This window comes from Arachis stenosperma, chromosome 5, assembly GCF_014773155.1.
Source record: "Arachis stenosperma cultivar V10309 chromosome 5, arast.V10309.gnm1.PFL2, whole genome shotgun sequence".
Lineage (NCBI taxonomy): Eukaryota > Viridiplantae > Streptophyta > Magnoliopsida > Fabales > Fabaceae > Arachis > Arachis stenosperma.
In genome coordinates, this window is record NC_080381.1 from 33688622 (window position 1) to 33709363 (window position 20742).

General features: G+C 35.2%; 1 protein-coding gene across 1 annotated transcript; it reads left to right on the forward strand.

Moving 5' to 3' along the window:
• The first annotated feature begins 1926 nt into the window (after positions 1–1926).
• On the forward strand, positions 1927–3126 carry LOC130982178 (metalloendoproteinase 5-MMP-like). The gene is made up of 2 exons (XM_057906062.1): positions 1927–2416; positions 2588–3126. The coding sequence occupies exons 1-2, from the start codon at positions 1974–1976 to the stop codon at positions 2976–2978; spliced, it is 834 nt and encodes a 277-aa protein (XP_057762045.1). The 5' UTR covers positions 1927–1973; the 3' UTR covers positions 2979–3126.
• Positions 3127–20742: the final 17616 nt, after the last annotated feature.

Consider the following 20742-nt stretch of genomic DNA (forward strand, 5'->3'; position numbering starts at 1 on the left):
GAATTGTTAGAAGACTAATCTTTTTTATTAATATTATTAGTTAATATTTTATTTTTATATTATTAAAAATTTATTATTTTTAAAATTTAATATTAAAATATTTTTGTTAATCAAATATTTAGAGAGACAGAGAGAGAAGCTATGTAGGCACCGAGGCACGTATGTAGCATGAGGCTCCTTTTATAAAGGGTAAAAAACTTTAAATTGAAAGTTAAAAGTTAAAACTTTTTGTCGTGCTGCAGGCTTTTCCTGATGTTAATTGATTAGATCTAAGAACATCTAAGTATCTAACATTAGTTTTCAACCAAAGTATCTGGTCATAATTTGGGGAAGTAATACTGATATTACAAATTTATATTATATTTTACTATTAATTCGAAATTAAAACGGTTCGCAATTGTGATCCAAAGTTAAATAGGCAGATTGATGGCAAATTATTGTATATGCATAATTTATTTTTTAATTGAAGAGTCTATATCCAAATAAATTTTTAAGAAATTTTCGCATCTAATATTTTCGTCTTTAAAATTTTTTTATTAGGTTGAAGTTTTTAAATTTTATAAAAATAAAATATATAAACTTTTGTTTTATTCAAATACATTATTTTTATTTAGATAAATAAGTTCTCAAAAATATGATTGAAGAACTTATATACCATATTTTTATAAAATTCAAGAATTCTAACATAATAAAATATTTTAGGGACAAAAATATTGGATACAAAATTTTTTAGAGATTTATTTAAGTATAGACCCTTAATTAAATTATAAACTATATGGTAAATTAACAAGTTATTTTTTCCATGATATAGAAGATAATAAATAATATAATTAAAAGAAATTAAATTTGACACATATGCCATTTTGGACACGTTGTTTTTAGTAGGAAAAATATTTTAGTTCATTATTTTTTGCCATTATTTGATTAAAAAATTTTGCTAGAATCTCTGGACCAAACAAAATATAGGTAATGTGTCAAAGATAATGATATTCCCTTAATATATTTCCATCCATCACTCTAGAAAAATCTAATCCATGAAATATTTAACTTAATTTTCATTTATTTTTAAAAATTCAATTGAGAAAAATACACTAATTAAAAGGAAGGCCAGTGTATTAAAAAGTTAGAGAGGTGAATCTAATAATTGCGTTGAATTGTAAGTTAGTCTAAAACCCTTGAGAAAATGAGTTGATTAAACAATGCAAGGTTATAATTATTTTTAGGTGAAAACATTTCATAACAAAACCTTGATTTTTGGTTCTTAAATTTAACATATGTTGTTATAACTTAGCATTATCAAATGTTCATTCTCACCTCCCAATTTTAAATTCTGAAATTTTTTTATTATATATCCCAAATCTTTCAGAAAATGAAAATGAATAAATAACTTTAAAGCTAAAAAAGATTGACTATTGTTATTCAAATATCATTTTTCAATAAAATATTACTTCCTAAACATTTTCTTTTAAGATCGAATATGTCCAACAAAAATATTATATATATACTAAAATTAGTCATCAAAATTAATTATTATGTATTTATATATAATATATGTAGTTTAATTTATTTTTAAGATATATTTTATATTTTAATATATATTTATATTAGTAATTAATTTTAATAATTTATTTTAATAGGAACGCATATGTATTGTATTTGTGTATCCAAAGCTAGCCTAACAGATCTTGCGCTCAAATAAAGTCAATTTTATAGGGGCTTTTAAATTATTTAACTTTCTTTTTAAAATAAAAAATTAAATATTTAAAATTTATTAAATATTACTAATATATCTCTTTTGGCAAATTAAGCAAACCATAGCAATCACCCTCGAATAATAATGAGCAAGTCCACCATAAGTAAATGCACGCGCAACCCTCTCAGTTTCTCCTCCCTCACTCTTTTTATTCTTTATATAATGTGCTAAGAACTCCTCATTCCTCAGTCTCAAACCACAAAAACAAAATAGAGTCAACATGAAGAGACATCTTCTGACACTGTTATTCTTCTTTCTCCTTCTTGACTCATCTCTTTCAATACCGCTGGAACCTACCATTGGAAATTTCTTTACTGGTTTTGGAAGAGCCGTTGGTGGTACCTTTAAAAACATACGTAACTCCATCCGCAGCGACGAAGACGCCCAGGAAATCAGGCAAAAAGCTCGCGATCAGGCAAGGGATTACTTATTGAATCATGTGCCGGACCTGGTAGGCTCTCAACCACAGCCAGGTGCTTCGCAGTTCCGCTGCGGTGGCTTCCACTACTTTCTCTCGCCTACCCAAGGCAGAAACTGGTTCTCTGACCGCACCAGTCTCACCTACCGTTTTAACCCGAAGATCCAAGATCCGTTAGCCCAGGTGTTGAGAGCCTCATTCAGGCGGTGGTCACAGGAGCTAAGCCTACCACTCAGAGAGAAAAGGTACGAAAGTGTTTTAAATAAATAAAAAGTTGATTAAACTCAAATAAAATACATGCCAAAACTAATTATATACAGCCTTTTGTTTACTAAGTATATATAATCATAACAAATATAATATTAGTTATGATGATAAGTATTTCATATTGTATTTATTAATTGTTTGTGTATCAGGTATGACGAGCACGACTATGCAGACATCACGATTGAATTGTCCAACTTCAAGGACAACATGGTTGTGGGCGATAGCCTTATAGAACTTATTCCTTCCAACTTTGCTGCTGCTGTTAGAATTGGGCACATTCGTTTGGCTGATAACAAGAATTGGGGAGTTCTTAATAGGGCAACCCAAGAGGATAATCGGATCATTGACATCGATACTGTGGTGATGCACCAGTTAGGACATCTTCTTGGGCTTTCACACTCCAATCAAAATGACTCGGTTATGAATCCTAATATTTGGTCTGGAAAGCCGAGGAAGGTGTTCTCAATCGGTGAAAAACAGCAGATCAAACAAGTTTATTCCCCTAATGGAAATGGAAATGGAGTTGGGTCCAGTCCTTAAGGATTGATTTCCGCATTCCTACCTGGATTTGCATGCATGTTCCTCTTGTACTAGTTTTTTTTTTACCGCTACGTGTGACTGTGATTGTGTGAATGTTTTTTAGGTTTTGTTTTTTATTTCTTCGTGAATGTCATTACCTCTTTGCCCTCGTGCCACGTTTTTATCAATGCAACTATGTATGCATTAAGGGTTTATGTGGTTGGAGGATTAATAAAATGGTGAATGCTATGCTATTTAAAAATGGTATTTATTTATTAAAAAAAAAAGTAAAAAATCAGTATTTAATTTAAAAAATATAAAAATAAATAAATTTTAAAAATTAAAATAATATTACAAAAAATAAATTAGATAAAATTTAGACACCAACTCATAAACACCATAAAATTAATTTAATAAATATTTTTAAGTATCTTTGGAAATATTATATTTAATTTAAAGTTTAAAATATTATTTTTAAGTAAGTTTTATTCTTAAGAATAAAAAAATTATGATTTTAATTTTCATCCTCTTCTTGAGTATATTGAATTCCCACTAAAATAAAATTTGGATAACAAAAACAAAAGACTAAATTACTATTTTTGTTAATCTAATTTTTGTATTCCCTCTTTTACTTCTCCTTTTTTACATTTCACGTTGAAACGAACTTAATTTTGGCATAGATATCTTTCTCAAATTTATGAAGGCTCACTACAAAATTTTTGTTATTTTGTGGCAAATTTTCTCTATTTTATGGCGGTTTAAAACTTCTATATAAAAAATTTTTGGGAGTTTCACAAACTTTTAAAATTTGATATGTTATGAACATATTTGTGATAGTTTTTCAAAATCACTAGTAGCTCATTTGGTGGTATTTTAAAACCCTACAAACATAATATTTAATTTAAAAAAAATTGCTAGAAATTAAATTGCGGAAACCGTGTGCATAATTAAAAAATAATATCACATAATACTGTCGTCATTTAAATTTAAATTGACACCAACTAAAGTACTAAAATACATAATTAGACATTAGTTATAAGTTCTTCACAAATTGGTAGGAAGACATCAAAAAAATAAGTTCTCCACACATAGAATAAAATCATATATCTTAAAATTATAAAGCTGGACTAAAATCACTATAAAAAAAATAGAATATTTATAACAAAAATTTTGTATCAAATTTTAAAATTGTTACAAATAGTTATTTTTTCATTACAATAATTAACTATTATTATAAAACATGGATGTTGCAAAAAAATTTTATTTTTTGTAACGAAAAGGTATTTTATCGCAAATGTTCAAATATTTTGTAACAAAAATTTATTTTATCGAAAAAATTCAATATATTTTATAACCGAAAATTATTTTATCGCAAAAGTTCAATATGTTTTGTAACAAAAAAGTGTACTCTACCATAAAATCATAGTGAGATTTTAATTATAACCAACCTTAATTATAATTACCAATTTAAGGATTCACACTATTCTTTCACTCACTTAGGTTATAACTAGTTTAGTACATCTCTAAATATTAACCCAACTTAGAGAAAAAAAAGAACGCATGTATACTTTTATTAGTACACACCTTCGACACTCAAACAAGAACAATAATGGTTTTTGTGTTGACTATCTCTATTTGTCTTTTATCTCTCACTATAAAATCAAACTAGACAATAAAATAATAGAACACACTTTAATGAACAAGGAAGAAAAACTTGAGTGCTATGACTGTGTGTATTGCAATATGTCTTGCTTGCTTTCTTCTTTGGACAAAATCATCATATATAAGCATATTGATCTGATCTTCATTGAGGGGTCGCTTTTGTTCTTCTAACTGTTGGAAGTTATTGCAATGAGACCGTTGGTTGTGATTGAGAAAATATTATTTCATTTTCTTCGTATGATTTGTGCGATATAATCTTTTATTGGTTTGGCCGGATCATAGAATGATATTCTTCACTTGTTGCTGTTTTGTACAAACTTAACTTGCTTGTTTGGTCATCTTTTATTGCTTTCTCATCAGAGTCTAAAATAGTCATAATAATAAATTAGTTATAATAGACAATTTTAAATATGTTTATCATCACAAGGGTAAATATATATGCGAATCTTGACTCAACATTGCAATACATCAATTCAAATTGATGTAATATTAGTACATTAATTAAAATTAAAACTATTCAAAAATTGATGAAACATCAATATATTAAAAAATATAAAAAAAATTACACTACTTTTATTAACATAAGCAATAATATTATTTAATTAATAATCGTTTTTTATAAATGAAACACTACCCCTAAGGTGTAGTGTTCTTTGTATTTTTGTTATAAGAAACACTACACCTAAGGTGTCTTGCACTTTATTAAAATTTACTTTAATTTTTATTTTTAAAGGTATTTTTTGTCGATTCCTTTATCAAGTTTTCTTTAAAAAAAATTTTGTCGATTCCTTTATCAAGTTTTCTTTAAAATTTAAAATTAAATTAATATACTTTCCCTCATTTTTGTAAAAGAGAAAAAAAATAAAGTTACAATTATTGACTACATGCTGATTAAATATATAACTTTAGTAAAAAAAATATATATAACTTTGAATTACTTAAACTTTTTAGTTAAGTTAATATATATAGAACTAAAAATACTATGTGTATATAAAAAAATATTTATAAAAAATAAATAATTTTTATATTTTAATATAATCAGTTATTATATATTTATTTATAAATATATATATTATTTAACTTATATATATATATATATATATATATATATATATATATATATATAATTAATTTGGTGATTAATTTCACTTGATATGTTGAATATAGGACAATCATTACCACTAGTAAGTCAACTTTCGATCCGTTGGCAATGAAGAAACCATGGGGTCAGTGTCTTAATGATGGGGTATAATAACCAGCTGGATAGATAATAATGGAGGTGAAATTGCTCATTTTTTATCCTAAGGTTTTTTTCATCCAATATCCACGCACCACAAGAGATAAAAATAACTGGGTGAAGCTTACTTAGGGTTAAGTTGGAGGTTCTTTCCATTTTCATGAAACCTTCTCTTTTCCATACTTTTTCATGCTAAGCCATTGCCATGTGCAGCGTTGGAGGTTAATGATGAATCTGTTACTACTGACACAGGTGTGTGCATGGGTGTCTCGTTTTTTTTTTTTTTTAATATTTTTAGAAAAGCCTTGTCAATGGCTACAAATTAAGTAATGATATCTAAGAAAATCAATAATTGAATAAAATCCCCATTTTTTACAGATGGGTCTGGGCCTATACATTGCATTTTGCTTCCAAGAACCTTAGTATTAGAAGATGGGTGAATTTTATGGTGTCTATAATTTGGTGTTTAATTTTTGTCTAACTTACTTTTTAGAGTAATTTTTGAATATTTAATAATTATTTATTTTTATTCTTTTAAAATTAAATATTGATTTTTAATCCTTTTTAGTATGTTAGGCAAACACTTTTTAGGCACCATATCAATCACCTTAGAAGAAACCCGTTGAACTACACTAATATAATAAATTAAAATTTTTTTATTAAAAATATAAAAAATTCAAATATTTAATATATTTATTATGTATTTATTAAAAAATAAAACTTTTATTAATATATATTCTAAATACATATATTAGCTAAATCTTAAATTATATTAAGATTCTCTATAAACTTGTTATCTTTAATGACAATATAAATTAAAGTTATCTAGTTGGAATTAAGGATTCCTATTAATATCATATTTAATCCATGAAAAAATCATGACATCCATCACTCTCGGTTGTGAAGCAAAGCATATCACAAATGGTGATCAAATGGAAGTCATCATCATCAGAGTAGGGAAGTCAACGGAGCAGGGCGGGGGCGGGGATGCCTTCCTGCTCCCTATCCTCGCCTCCAGATTAATTTTCCATTTCCGTCTCTGTTTTCTGCTGTGGAAAAATATTGCTTCCCATTTCCATTTTTCATAGGGTCCCATTCCCCGTGGGGACTCTATTCCTCATCTATCTGATAGTTTTAACTAATTATTAATTTTTATATGAATAGAACTGCAAGTATCTATCCTATACAAAAACAGCAAGATTTTATACAAAAAAGTCTAAATGACAAGATAGTGATTTCTTTCGAAATGACGCAGTGAGGGGACGTAACAGCGAGCAACACTACAAGGGAGACGAGAATTGGCGGCGGTTTTTTTCTTGATTAGCGACGGTTTTAAACTGCCGCAAAATCAAATGCCGGCGGTTAACCAGACCGCCATGGATATGGGCGCCGGGATTGGGTTTGGTGGTGGTTTCCAGCAACTGTTGGTATAACCGCCGCTAAATCAAAATTTTGCGGCACACCAATAGAAAACCGCCGCCAAATGAGCATGTCACGATTTGCTTCATAATTACTGGCGGTTTCCAAACCACCGCAATTCAGCTCGATATGTCCAACTTCCCGCACATTTAGCGACGGTTTTAAACCGTCGCTAAACGGTCCTATAGGTTCATTCAAATTTACCAGCGGTTGCAAACCGCCACCAGATGTAACACTTTGTATAATATTTAAAGCCAAACAGAGGCGGTTTAAAACCGCCGCTAATTTGAGAGAAATTAAAAAAAAGGAAATTTGGGTTTTCAAAAAACACGCATAATTGGTTTAAAATATTATTCAATTATTTTTTTTAATTTTTTTTATTTTTTTATTATTTTAAGAGTGAATATTTTCAACCTTAGAATCTAAACTTGTAGCAAAAACAAGATTCAAATATAAGCAAAACCAAATAGTATATCCATCAAAATACAAACAAAAATAAATCTCTTTCAAAGAATTGTTCAGTCTAATTCAATAAAATGTTTGCTTCAATGCAAAATATCTCCAATCATAATATTCTATTTTTCACTCTATCATTCTATGAAACTCATCCCTGCAGCGATGTTTGGTGGCAGCTCCTCACCCTGCCGTTGAAACAGATAAATCAAAGCATCTCCATCGCCTTCATCTTTTTCTTCTCTGCTGCTGCCTCATCTTCCATCGCCTTCCTCTTCAACTTCTCGCCTTCCAGCTCTGCCTGTAGTTCAAGCAGCTTCCTCTGAGTCTCCTCTAGTTGGACTCCGTTGCCAGGCGCATGTGAATTTGGACCGAAGAGTTGACTAGGAGTCGGTCCAAAACCCACACCATGTACTCTACATGGTTTCTCTTTTCCGAAAACCTGAGCAATGGAATCATTTTGAGACAACACCCTAAATGACTCATCCTGTTGCTCAATCTCCTCAATTTTTTCCTACAGACACAAATTAACAAATACAATAAATATGTTGATGGGTCCATCACATGTCAAGAACACACCAAAATATAACAACATAGGATGCCAACAACTATAAAAAGAAGAAAGGGATAAATGAAACTCAATCATTCAAATTCTGCCTCAAATGTTTCCAAATTATATCGAAGTTCAAAATGTCTAGAAACATAACAGGTAAATTTGCAATAATAATTAAAGTAAGCTGAATTAGAAATTGTAAAGTTCTCTTGGTCCATTATGACATAGGGGAGTAAACCATTCACCAAAGAGGTAAAAAAACAAAATAACATAGAAAAGCATACTATTACCCTATTAGAGGTCTTAACTTTATTGATCAATTATCACTACTAGAAAACTAGTTATTACAGACGGATATTTCTGACGGATTTTATCCCACGAAAATACAGACGGAATTTCAGAGGGATTTTTTGTCGAAAAACAAAAAATGAATTAGCATAAATTACAGATAGAAAAGAGAATCCATCTATAATTCTGTCGGAAAAATAATTTTTTTCGTGAAAAATTGTTACAGACGAATTTTCTGTCATAATTAAATAGACAAAATACTGCATTTTATTAAATTATTACAAACGAAAAATTCGCCTGTAATTTAAAATTTTCTATCAGAAATATTGAGACCCTAATCTTATCCCTATCCTCTCGATCCATTTACACTCCATCCATATCAAATGAGCTTGTTCTTCTCTCCGTCATCGAGTTGCTTCTTCTCTCCATCACCAGTTTCTTCTGCCGTTGTCGCCGCCGCTGGCGTCACAGATCTCTCTCCGTCGCCCCTTGCGTCGCACGGGCTCCCTTTGCCGCCGCATCCAACCCTAACCCCAGAGCTTCATCGCGCCTCCAACCCTAATTCCAGAACTTCGTCGTGCTTCCAACCCCTGCTTCGCCGCTCCCTCCATCGACGCTCCTTCTATCTCAAAGCCTCCGTCGTGCTCGCTTTCTCATAAGCCTTCAAACGTCGCTCCTTCCTCCATGGCTGAGACTCGTAACGCTCTGTTTTTCCTCCTGCGTGTGGCTGTGCTGAAGCTCCATGGGAAAGATATACAACAGATTCCATGGGTGAAGCTTAACAATAACTACGGAAGTACCGCGAGACTCGATTGAAGCAGTACAAGAACTACGAGAACCTATCATTCTCGTGAGGATCTCGACAAGGTGAACACCTCAGCTGCTTCACGCTTTCACTTCTGATTCAGATGAAATTATGAATACTAATTCTAATTCATTTCTAAACTCCCTATTTATTTATTTATTTGGCAAGAGTGTTTGGAAGTGCAGAAGGAGAAGGCCTTCTGTATTGGCACCACTTGGGGTAATGATCACCACATATTTGATACGATGACTATAATGTCTTTTACCTTCATTTTTATCCCTTTGTTCTACGATACATTACATTACAAGAATGTGTTTTGTTTTTTTTTTCACTGACTCACTTTTGTTATTTGGGTTCAGGAGCCAAGACCTATTGAATCCAACATGAGTAGCTTTTTCAAAAATCAGCTGCTGCTGCTTCAATCTAAGCAGCCTTTAGAGCAAGATCATTTTGTCAAAGACAACTAGCCAAGAATTGCAGTGATATTTTTGAAGATTCACTTGACCAAGTTGCTGATTCTTTGAACAAGGTTCAGAAGATGGGTCATTTTGAGAATTATCTGCATTCTATAGCTTTAAAGATTCAAAAGAGATACCGCGGGTGGAAGGGAAGAAAATATTTTTCGAGAATATGCAATCGCATTGTAAAAGTTCAGGTACTTGTGCACACAGAATGTATTTTACTAGCAGCAAGGTCATGCTTGTCTTGTAGGTGATTTTTTTTTTTGAGTTTTACAATTCTTTCCTTTCCTTTCTCCATAGTATATGCTTCTTTATATATAACCCTCAAATTGTTGTGATGGCTGTAGCTTTTCTTTAAATGTAACATACTGTTATTTCATTTAGTATTTGGCATTTCCTTGATTTGCCTTGCAGAGTCAATTCTTACTGCATCTATCCTTGGTGTCCTTGCAGAGTCAATGCTAGAGTTTCTTTGAACTTGAAGTGCAAAAAACTACAAGTTGAATCATGTTTGAAATTCAAACTCAACCCTACTCACCCGGTATGTCACTACTTATTTTCGTTCAATTTCTTCTCCCAAGGTTTCTTTCTTGCATCATTCATTCCACGCTGCGTTTTTTCTAAGTAGAACTCTGGTTCTTTTATTTGCTTTTTTTCAACCACTAACAGCCACTCCTTTGATTCTGTTTATCTATACTGGATATGTTTCCTGGGAAACTATTAATTTTGGCATTTGGTACACGAATTTGTAATCCGTACAACTAACCAGCAAGTGCACTGGGTCGTCCAAGTAATACCTTACGTGAGTAAGGGTCGATCCCACGGAGATTATTGGTTTGAAGCAAGCTATGTTTATTTTATTATTCTTAGTCAGGATATTAATTAAAATTATCAGTTGGAATTATTAGATTGGAAAAATAAAAGAGAATAAAATCGTTACTTGTTGTGCAGTAATGAGAAATATGTTGGAGTTTTGGAGATGCTTTGTCCTCTGAATTTCTGTAATGTAATATTCAACTCAATTGTTTGTAAAGCACGTCTACGGCAAGCTGTATGTAGGGTGTCACCATTGTCAGTGGCTACCTCCCATCCTCTCAGTGAAAACGGTCCAGATGCTCTGTCACAGCACGGCTAATCAGCTGTTGGTTCTCGATCATGTTGGAATAGGATCCATTGATCCTTTTGCGTTTGTCATCACGCCCAGCAATCGCGAGTTTGAAGCACGTCACAGCCATTCAATCCTTGAATCCTACTCGGAATACCACAGACAAGGTTTAGACCTTCCGGATTCTCAAGAGTGGCCGCCATCAATTCTAGCTTATACCGCGGAGATTCCGATTAAGGAATCTAAGAGAAGCTCATTCAGTCTGATGTAGAACGGAGGTGTTTGTCAGGCACACGTTCATAGATTGAGGGAGGTGATGAGTGTCACGGATCATCACCTCCTTCATAATTAAGCGCGAATAAACATCTTAGATCGGACCATACACACGTTTGAGTGAAATAGAAACAATTGCATTAATTCATCGAGACGCTGCAGAGCTCCTCACCCCCAACAATAGAGTTTAGAGACTCATGCCGTCAAAAAGTATGTAATTCAGATCTGAAAATGTCATTAGGTACAAAATAATTCTCTAAAAGTTGTTTAAATAGTAAACTAGTAACCTAGGTTTACAGAATATGAGTAAACTAAGATAATTGGTGCAGAAATCCACTTCTGGGGCCCACTTGGTGTGTGCTGGGGCTGAGACTAAAGCTATCCACGAGTTGAGGCTTTTCTTGGAGTTGAACTCCAAGTTATGACGTGTTTTAGGCGTTCAACTCCGGATCATGGCGTGTTTCTGGCGTTTAACTCCAGACAGCAGCATGTACTCGGCGTTCAATGCCAAGTTACGTCGTCTATATTCGCGCAAAGTATGGACTATTATATATTTCTGGAAAGCCCTGGATGTCTACTTTCCAACTCCGTTGAGAGCGCGCCAATTGGACTCCTGTAGCTCCAGAAAATCCATTTCGAGTGCAGGAAGGTCAGGATCCAACAGCATCAGCAGTCCTTTTTCAGCCTAAGTCAGATTTTTACTCAGCTCCCTCAATTTTAGCCAGAAAATACCTGAAATCACAGAAAAATACACAAACTCATAGTAAAGTCCAGAAATATGATTTTTGCCTAAAAACTAATAATATTTAACTAAAAACCAATTAAAACATACTAAAATCTACATGAAATTACCCCCAAAAAGCGTATAAAATATCCGCTCATCACAACACCAAACTTAAACTGTTGCTTGTCCTCAAGCAACTAGATAAATAAAATAGGATGCAAGAAATTAAGAAGTAATAATATCTAAGAGTTTTAAATGGAGCTCAGATTCTTATTAGATGAGCGGGGCTTGTAGCTTTTTGTTTCTGAACAGTTTTGGCATCTCCCTTTATCCTTTGAAATTCAGAATGATTGGCATCCTTAGGAACTCAGAATTCAGATAGTACTATTAATTCTCCTAGTGTAGTGTGCTGATTCTTGAACACAGTTATTTTATGAGTCTTGGCCGTGGCCCTAAGCACTTTGTTTTTCAGTATTACCACCGGATACATAAATGCCACAGACACATGACTGGGTGAACCTTTTCAGATTGTGACTCAGCTTTGCTAAAGTCCCCAGTTAGAGGTGTCCAGAGCTCTTAAGCACACTCTTCTGCTTTGGATCATGACTTTAACCACTCAGTCTCAAGCTTTTCACTTGGACCTTCATGCCACAAGCACATGGTTAGGGACAGCTTGATTTAGCCGCTTAGGCCTGGATTTTATTTCCTTGGGCCCTCCTATCCACTGATGCTCAAAGCCTTGGATCCCCCCTTTTTTTTCTCTCTTTTTTTTTGACTGCTTTTTCTTGCTTCAAGAATCCAATTCATGATTTTTCAGATCATCAATAGTATTTTTCGTGATCCTCATTCTTTCAGGAGCCAATATTCATCAAATTCAAAATACAAATTATGCACTGTTCAAGCATTCATTCAGAGAACAAAAAGTATTGCCACCACACATAGTTAATTATAATTTTTATTATTAAGAACTCGAAAAAGAAAAATTACTTCTTTGTTCTAGTTATCTACTATTTTATTCATGCTTGATGATGATGAGAAAAATAAATTATAACTTAATTGGGAATAACACCAGAATAGATATACTAATTACTACTACTGCTACTACTACTGCTACTATATATATCTCCTAAGGTAAATTTCTATAAAACACTATCACAGAGATAAAGCTAAAAATTGGAACCCAACAACCTGTTGTTTTGAGAAGTAGATGTTCCTCTAATCTGTGGGGTGCTTTTCAAGGATTAATTTTTTTGCGCTTCAGCTCCCTTAGATCACGCCCTTGCTCTTCCTGTTCCTTAAGCAGTTTGCAAAGCATGCTACTTTGATTGTTCTGTTCTTCCTTTATTTGGTCCATAGCTTCTTGCAATTTGGAAATAGAAGCCTCAAGATGTTCCCAATATTCAAATTGAGGATGTTCTGGGAGGACTTCCTGTGCTCTCTTCTTGTTTGAATCATCCTGCAGCTGTTGTCTGTCCATTGATATTCTGGTGATTGGCCTCTCAACTGAGATATACTCTGTTATTCCCATCTTCACTCCGGTATCTTTGCAGAGCATAGAAATTAAGCTTGGATAGGCCAACCTGGCGTCCTTGGAATTCCTGTTTGCTATTTTGTATAGTTCACATGAGATCAGTTGATGGACTTTTACTTCTTTTCCCAACATGATGCAGTGAATCATTACTGCTCTTTTAATGGTAACTTCAGAACGGTTGCTGGTGGGCAATATGGAACGCCCAATGAAATCCAGCCAGCCTCTGGCTACTGGTTTTAGATCTTCTCTTTTGAGTTGATTTGGGATGCCAGTCGTGCTGGTGGTCCACCTGGCTTTAGGGATGCATATATCCTCTAGAATCTTGTCCAGACCTTTATTTACCCTCATCATTCTCCTATTAAAGAAGTCTGGGTCATCTTTCAGTTGAGGAAGCTTAAATATCTCCCTGATCTTGTCAGGATGGGTATGAACAATATTTCCTCTGACTAAGGTCCGATGGTCATAGAGAGAAGCTCCAATTATTCTTTGCCTGTCTGTCTGCCATAGATTAGCATAGAACTCCTGAACCATGTTCCTTCCCACTTTCGTTTCAGGATTGGCTAGAATTTCCCAGTTCCTGTTTCGAATTTGCTCTTGGATCTCCGGATATTCATCTTCCTTTAGATCAAATTTGACTTCCGGGATCACTGATCTGTGACTCATTATTTTGTAGTAATGGTCTGAATGTTCTTTAGTTAAGAACTTCCCTTGATTCTAAAGTGGCTTTGGAGTATTCTCTTTCTTGCCTCTTGGGGTGGGTTGTTTTCCTTTGGGAGCCATGATCTTAATGAGTATGTTTTTGTGATCACGGATAAACACACCAAACTTAGAGCTTTGTTTGTCCTCAAGCAAAAGAGAAGAAAGGAGAGGGATAGGAGGAGAGCAAGTGTGGCATGGTGATGATGAGAGGGGCGCCAAATTCAATATATAGGGAGGGGGTGGGAAATTTCGAAAATAAGAAAAAGATAAGATAGAAGATATGATTTATAAAAGATAGATATGATAAGAAAAAGATATAGTTTAAAAAGAGAAAGATATGAATAATATTTAAAAGAGAAATCTGAATTTTTAATTTTGAAAAATATTTTAAAAAGATAATTGAGTTTTGAAAACAAACTTAAAAGAGTTGGATTGGATTGGAAAACAATTTGTCTTTATGGATTAAGATATATTTGATATTTTTGAAAAAGGGATTTTAGAAATTAGGGTTCTTAAAAAACTAATTTGATTTTGAAGGATGACATTTTGAAACATGTTTATGCAAGAAATCGTGGATTGAAATATAAAAATTTAGAAAAAATGTAAAGAAAAATGAATTTTACCTCCTCCCCACCATCCTGGCGTTAAACGCCCAAACGATGCATGTTTTGGGCGTTTAACGCCCACATGCTGCTTCTCCTGGGCGTTCAACGCCCAGCTGATGCTTCTTTCTGGCGTTGAACGCCAGGAAGTCCTTTGTCACTGGGCGTTTTTCTGAACGCCCAGGATGCTGACAATCTGGCGTTAAACGCCCAGAAGGTGCTTCTTTCTGGCGTTCAACGCCCAGAAGATGCTCCTTTCTGGCGTTTAACGCCCAGATGGCTACCCTTACTGGCGTTGAACACCCAGTGGGTGCTTCTTTTGGGCGTTCAACGCCCAAAATGTTTCTTACTGGCTTTTTCACGCCAGTGAGCTTCCAAATTTCTCTGTAACTCTGTGAATTCAATCAATTGCTATTTTTACCCTTTGAAGATACTTGGACACATACCTGTAAAAAAAGGAAATTTATTTAATTAGTAAATAAACTTTGTAAATGGCTGGGTTGCCTCCCAGCAAGCGCTTCTTTATTGTCTTTAGCTGGACTACCACTGAGTTCTAACTAAGTCTCAGTTTCGAGCATTCTTGCTCGAAGTTACTTTCAAGATAATGTTTAATTCTCTGTCCATTAACAATGAACTTTTTGTTAGAGTCATTATTCTGAAGCTCTACGTATCCATATGGTGATACACTTGTAATTACATATGGACCTCTCCACCGGAATTTTAATTTCCCGGGGAATAATTTGAGCCTAGAATTAAATAGCAGAACTTTCTGCCCCGGCTCAAAGACTCTGGATGACAATTTCTTATCATGCCATCTTTTTGCTTTCTCCTTGTAAATTTTTGCATTCTCGAAAGCATTGAGTCTAAATTCCTCTAGCTCATTTAGCTGTAGTAAACGTTTTTCTCCAGCTAACTTGGCATCAAGGTTCAGGAATCTGGTTGCCCAGTAGGCCTTGTGTTCCAGTTCCACTGGCAAGTGACATGCCTTTCTATACACAAGCTGGTATGGAGAGGTCCCTATAGGGGTCTTGAATGCTGTTCTGTATGCCCACAGAGCATCATCCAAGCTCCTTGCCCAATCCCTTCTACGGTCAATTACAGTCCGTTCCAGGATTCTTTTGAGTTCTCTATTTGAGACTTCAGCTTGCCCATTAGTCTGTGGGTGATATGGAGTAGCTACCCTGTGGCTAACTCCATAACGAACCAAAGCAGAGTAAAGCTGTTTATTGCATAAATGAGTGCCCCCATCACTGATTAATACTCTAGGGGTACCAAATCTGCTGAAGATGTGTTTCTGGAGGAATTTTAACACTGTTTTAGTGTCATTAGTGGGTGTTGCAATAGCCTCTACCCATTTGGATACATAATCCATTGCCACCAGAATATAAGTGTTTGAGTATGATGGTGGGAAAGGTCCCATGAAGTCAATGCCCCATACATCAAACAACTCAATCTCCAAGATCCCTTGTTGAGGCATGGCATAACTGTGAGGTAGATTGCCAGATCTTTGGCAACTGTCACAATTAAGCACAAACACTCGGGAATCTTTATGGAGAGTAGGCCAGTAGAAGCCACTTTGGAAGACTCTTGTGGCTGTTCGCTCACTTCCAAAATGTCCTCCATACTGTGATCCATGGCAATGCCAAAGGATCTTCTGCGCTTCTTCTTTAGGCACACATCTACGGATTACTCCGTCTGTACATCTCTTAAAGAGATACGGCTCATCCCAAAGATAATACTTTGCATCTGTGATCAGCTTCTTTGATTGCTGTCTACTGTACTCTTTGGGTAAGAATCTCACTGCCTTGTAGTTTGCAATGTCTGCAAACCATGGCACTTCCTGGATGGCAAAGAGTTGCTCATCTGGAAAGGTTTCAGAGATCTCAGTGAGAGGGAGGGACGCCCCTTCTACTGGTTCTATTCGGGACAGGTGATCTGCTACTTGATTCTCTGTCCCTTTTCTGTCTCTTATTTCTATATCAAACTCTTGCAGAATCAACACCCATCTTTTAAGTCTGGGCTTTGAATCCTGCTTTGTGAGTAGATATTTAAGAGCAGCATGATCAGTATACACAATCACTTTTGATCCTACTAAATAGGATCTGAATTTGTCAATGGCGTAAACCACTGCAAGTAGCTCTTTTTCTGTGGTTGTGTAATTCTTCTGTGCGTCATTTAAAACATGGCTGGCATAGTAAATGACGTGCAGAAGCTTGTCATGCCTTTGTCCCAACACTGTACCAATGGCATGGTCACTGGCATCACACATCAATTCAAATGGTAATGTTCAGTCTGGTGCAGAGATGATTGGTGCTGTAACCAATTTAGCTTTCAGAGTCTCAAATGCCTGCAGACACTCTTTATCTAAGATAAATGGCGTGTCAGCAGCTAGCAGGTTGCTCAGAGGTTTGGTAATTTTTGAAAAATCCTTTATAAACCTCCTATAGAATCCTGCATGCCCCAGAAAGCTTCTGATTGCCTTAACATTGGTAGGTGGTGGTAATTTTTCAATTACCTCTACCTTAGCTTGATCCACCTCTATCCCCTTGTTCGAGATTTTGTGCCCAAGGACAATTCCTTTAGTCACCATAAAGTGACACTTCTCCCAGTTTAAAACCAGGTTAGTCTCTTGGCATCTCTTTAGAACAAGTGCTAAATGGTTAAGACAGGAGCTGAATGATTCTCCAAATACTGAAAAGTCATCCATGAAGACTTTCAGGAATTTTTCCACCATATCAGAGAAAATTGAGAGCATGTACCTCTGAAAGGTTGCAGGTGCATTGCACAGGCCAAATGGCATCCTTCTGTATGCAAATACTCCAGATGGGCAGGTGAATGCCGTTTTCTCCTGATCCTGGGGATCTACTGCAATTTGATTATAACCTGAATATCCATCCAGGAAGCAGTAGTATTCTTGACCTGCTAGTCTTTCTAGCATTTGGTCTATGAATGGTAAAGGAAAATGATCCTTTCTGGTGGCTGTATTGAGCCTTCTATAATCAATACACATACGCCACCCTGTAACTGTTCTTGTAGGAACCAGTTCATTTTTTTCATTGTGAACCACTGTCATGCCTCCCTTTTTAGGGACGACTTGGACAGGGCTTACCCAGGGGCTGTCAGAAATAGGATAAATAATCCCAGCCTCTAGTAATTTAGTGACCTCCTTTTGCACCACTTCCTTCATAGCTGGGTTCAGCCGCCTTTGTGGTTGGACCACAGGCTTGGCGTCACCCTCCAATAGGATCTTGTGTATGCATCTGGCTGGACTAATGCCCTTAAGATCACTGATGGACCACCCAAGAGCTGTCTTGTGTGTCCTTAGCACTTGAATTAGTGCTTCCTCTTCCTGTGGCTCTAAGGTAGAGCTTATAATTACAGGAAAGGTATCACCTTCTCCCAGAAATACATATTTCAGGGATGGTGGTAATGGTTTGAGCTCGGGTTTAGGAGGTTTTTCCTCTTCCTGAGGGATTTTCAGAGGTTCTACTATTCTCTCTGATTCCTCCAAGTCAGGCTGAACATCTTTAAATATGTCCTCTAGCTCTGATTCGAGACTCTCAGCCATATTGACCTCTCTTACCAAAGAGTCAATAATATCAACACTCATGCAGTCATTTGGGGTGTCTGGATGTTGCATGGCTTTGACAACATTCAACTTGAACTCCTCCTCATTGACTCTCAAGGTTACTTCCCCTTTTTGGACATCAATGAGGGTTCGGCCAGTTGCTAGGAAAGGTCTTCCTAGAATGAGAGTTGCACTCTTGTGCTCCTCCATTTCCAGCACCACAAAGTCAGTAGGAAAGGCGAATGGCCCAACCTTGACAATCATGTCTTCAATCACGCCTGATGGGTATTTAATAGAGCCATCAGCAAGTTGAAGACATATCCTGGTTGGTTTGATTTCTTCAGTTAAACCAAGCTTTCTGATAGTAGATGCAGGTATTAGGTTGATACTTGCCCCAAGATCACATAAAGCTTGCTTGGTACAAGTACCCTCTAATGTGCATGGTATCATAAAGCTCCCAGGATCTTTAAGCTTCTCAGGTAAGCTTTTCAGAATGACTGCACTGCATTCTTCAGTGAGGTAAACTTTTTCAGTTTCCCTCTAATCCTTCTTATGACTTAAGATCTCTTTCATGAACTTAGCATAAGAGGGTATTTGCTCAAGTGCTTCTACAAACGGAATCTTTATTTCAAGAGTCCTGAGATAGTCTGCAAAGCGGGCAAATTGCTTATCCTGTTCCGCTTGGCGGAGTTTTTGAGGATAAGGCATTTTGGCTTTGTATTCCTCAACCTTAGTTGCTGCAGGTTTATTACCTACAGAAGTGGGTTGGGAAGCCTTTTTAGAAGGGTTGTCATCAGCACTTGTATGTGACTGATCCCCCACTGGCATTTGAATGCCAGGGGTGGAAGCTGGAGTGGCGTTAGACGCCATCTCCCCATTTGTTACTGGCGTCTGAACGCCAGAACTATGCTCCCTTTGGGCGTTCAACGCCGGATTCATGCTTGTTTCTGGCGTTGAACGCCAGGAATGAGCATGGGCTGGGCGTTCAGCGCCAGCATTATTCCTCTCTGGGCTCTGATTGTCCTCAGAGGGATTTTGAGTAGCCATTTGTTCATTTCTTGGCTTCCTGCTGCTTTGAAGTGAGGTATTTAATGTTTTCCCACTTCTTAGTTGAACTGCTTGGCATTCTTCTGTTATTTGTTTTGATAGTTGTTTTTCTGTCTGCTTTAACTGTACTTCCATATTCCTGTTAGCCATTCTTGTTTCCTGTAATATTTCCTTGAATTCGGCTAGCTGCTGAGTTAGAAAGTCTAATTGCTGATTGAATTCAGTAGCCTGATCTACAGGACTGAGTTCAGCAGTTACTGTTTTAACTTCTTCTTTCATGGAAGATTCACTGCTTAGGTATAAATGCTGATTTCTGGCAACTGTATCAATAAGCTCTTGAGCTTCTTCAATTATTTTTCTCATATGTATAGATCCACCAGCTGAGTGGTCTAGAGAAATCTGAGCTTTTTCTGTAAGCCCATAGTAGAAGATGTCTAATTGCACCCATTCTGAAAACATTTCAGAAGGGCATTTTCTTAGCATCTCTCTGTATCTTTCCCAGGCATCATAAAGGGATTCATTATCTCCTTGTTTGAAGCCTTGGATGCTTAGCCTTAGCTGTGTCATCCGTTTTGGAGGGAAATAGTGATTCAGGAATTTTTTTGACAGCTGTTTCCATGTTTTTATGCTGTTCTTAGGCTGGTTATTTAACCACCTCTTAGCTTGATCTTTTACAGCAAATGGGAACAGTAATAATCTGTAGACATCCTGATCCACTTCTTTATCATGTACTGTGTCAGCAATTTGTAAAAATTGTGCCAGAAACTCTGTAGGTTCTTCATGTGGAAGACCGGAATACTGGCAGTTCTGCTGCACCATGATAATGAGCTGAGGATTCAACTTAAAGCTACTAACTCCAATGGAGGGTATACAGATACTACTCCCATATGAAGCAGTAGTGGGGTTAGTATATGACCCCAAAGTCCTCTTGGACGGTGCACTTCCACTTAATTCCATGATGGAACAAGGGAGATGATATGTATGTTGATATTATTTATTTTATAGAAGTGGAATAAATAAAAACGAAATATATAAAAAAATTTGAAAATATTTTGTGAAAATTTTTCGAAAAATTTTTGAAATTGAAATCTGAATTTTATAAAAAAATTTCGAAAATATAGTTTAAAATTAGTTAGAAAAGATTTTTTTTTTAAATTTTGAATTTTATGATGAAAGAGAAAAACACAAAAAAGACATAAGATTTAAAATTTTTAGATCTAATGCTCCTTATTTTCGAAAATTTTTGGAGGGAAAACACCAAGGAACACCAAACTTAAAAATTTTAAGATCAAAACACAAGAAAGACTCAAGAACACCTTGAAGATTCACAAGAACACAAGAACAAAAGAAAGAACACC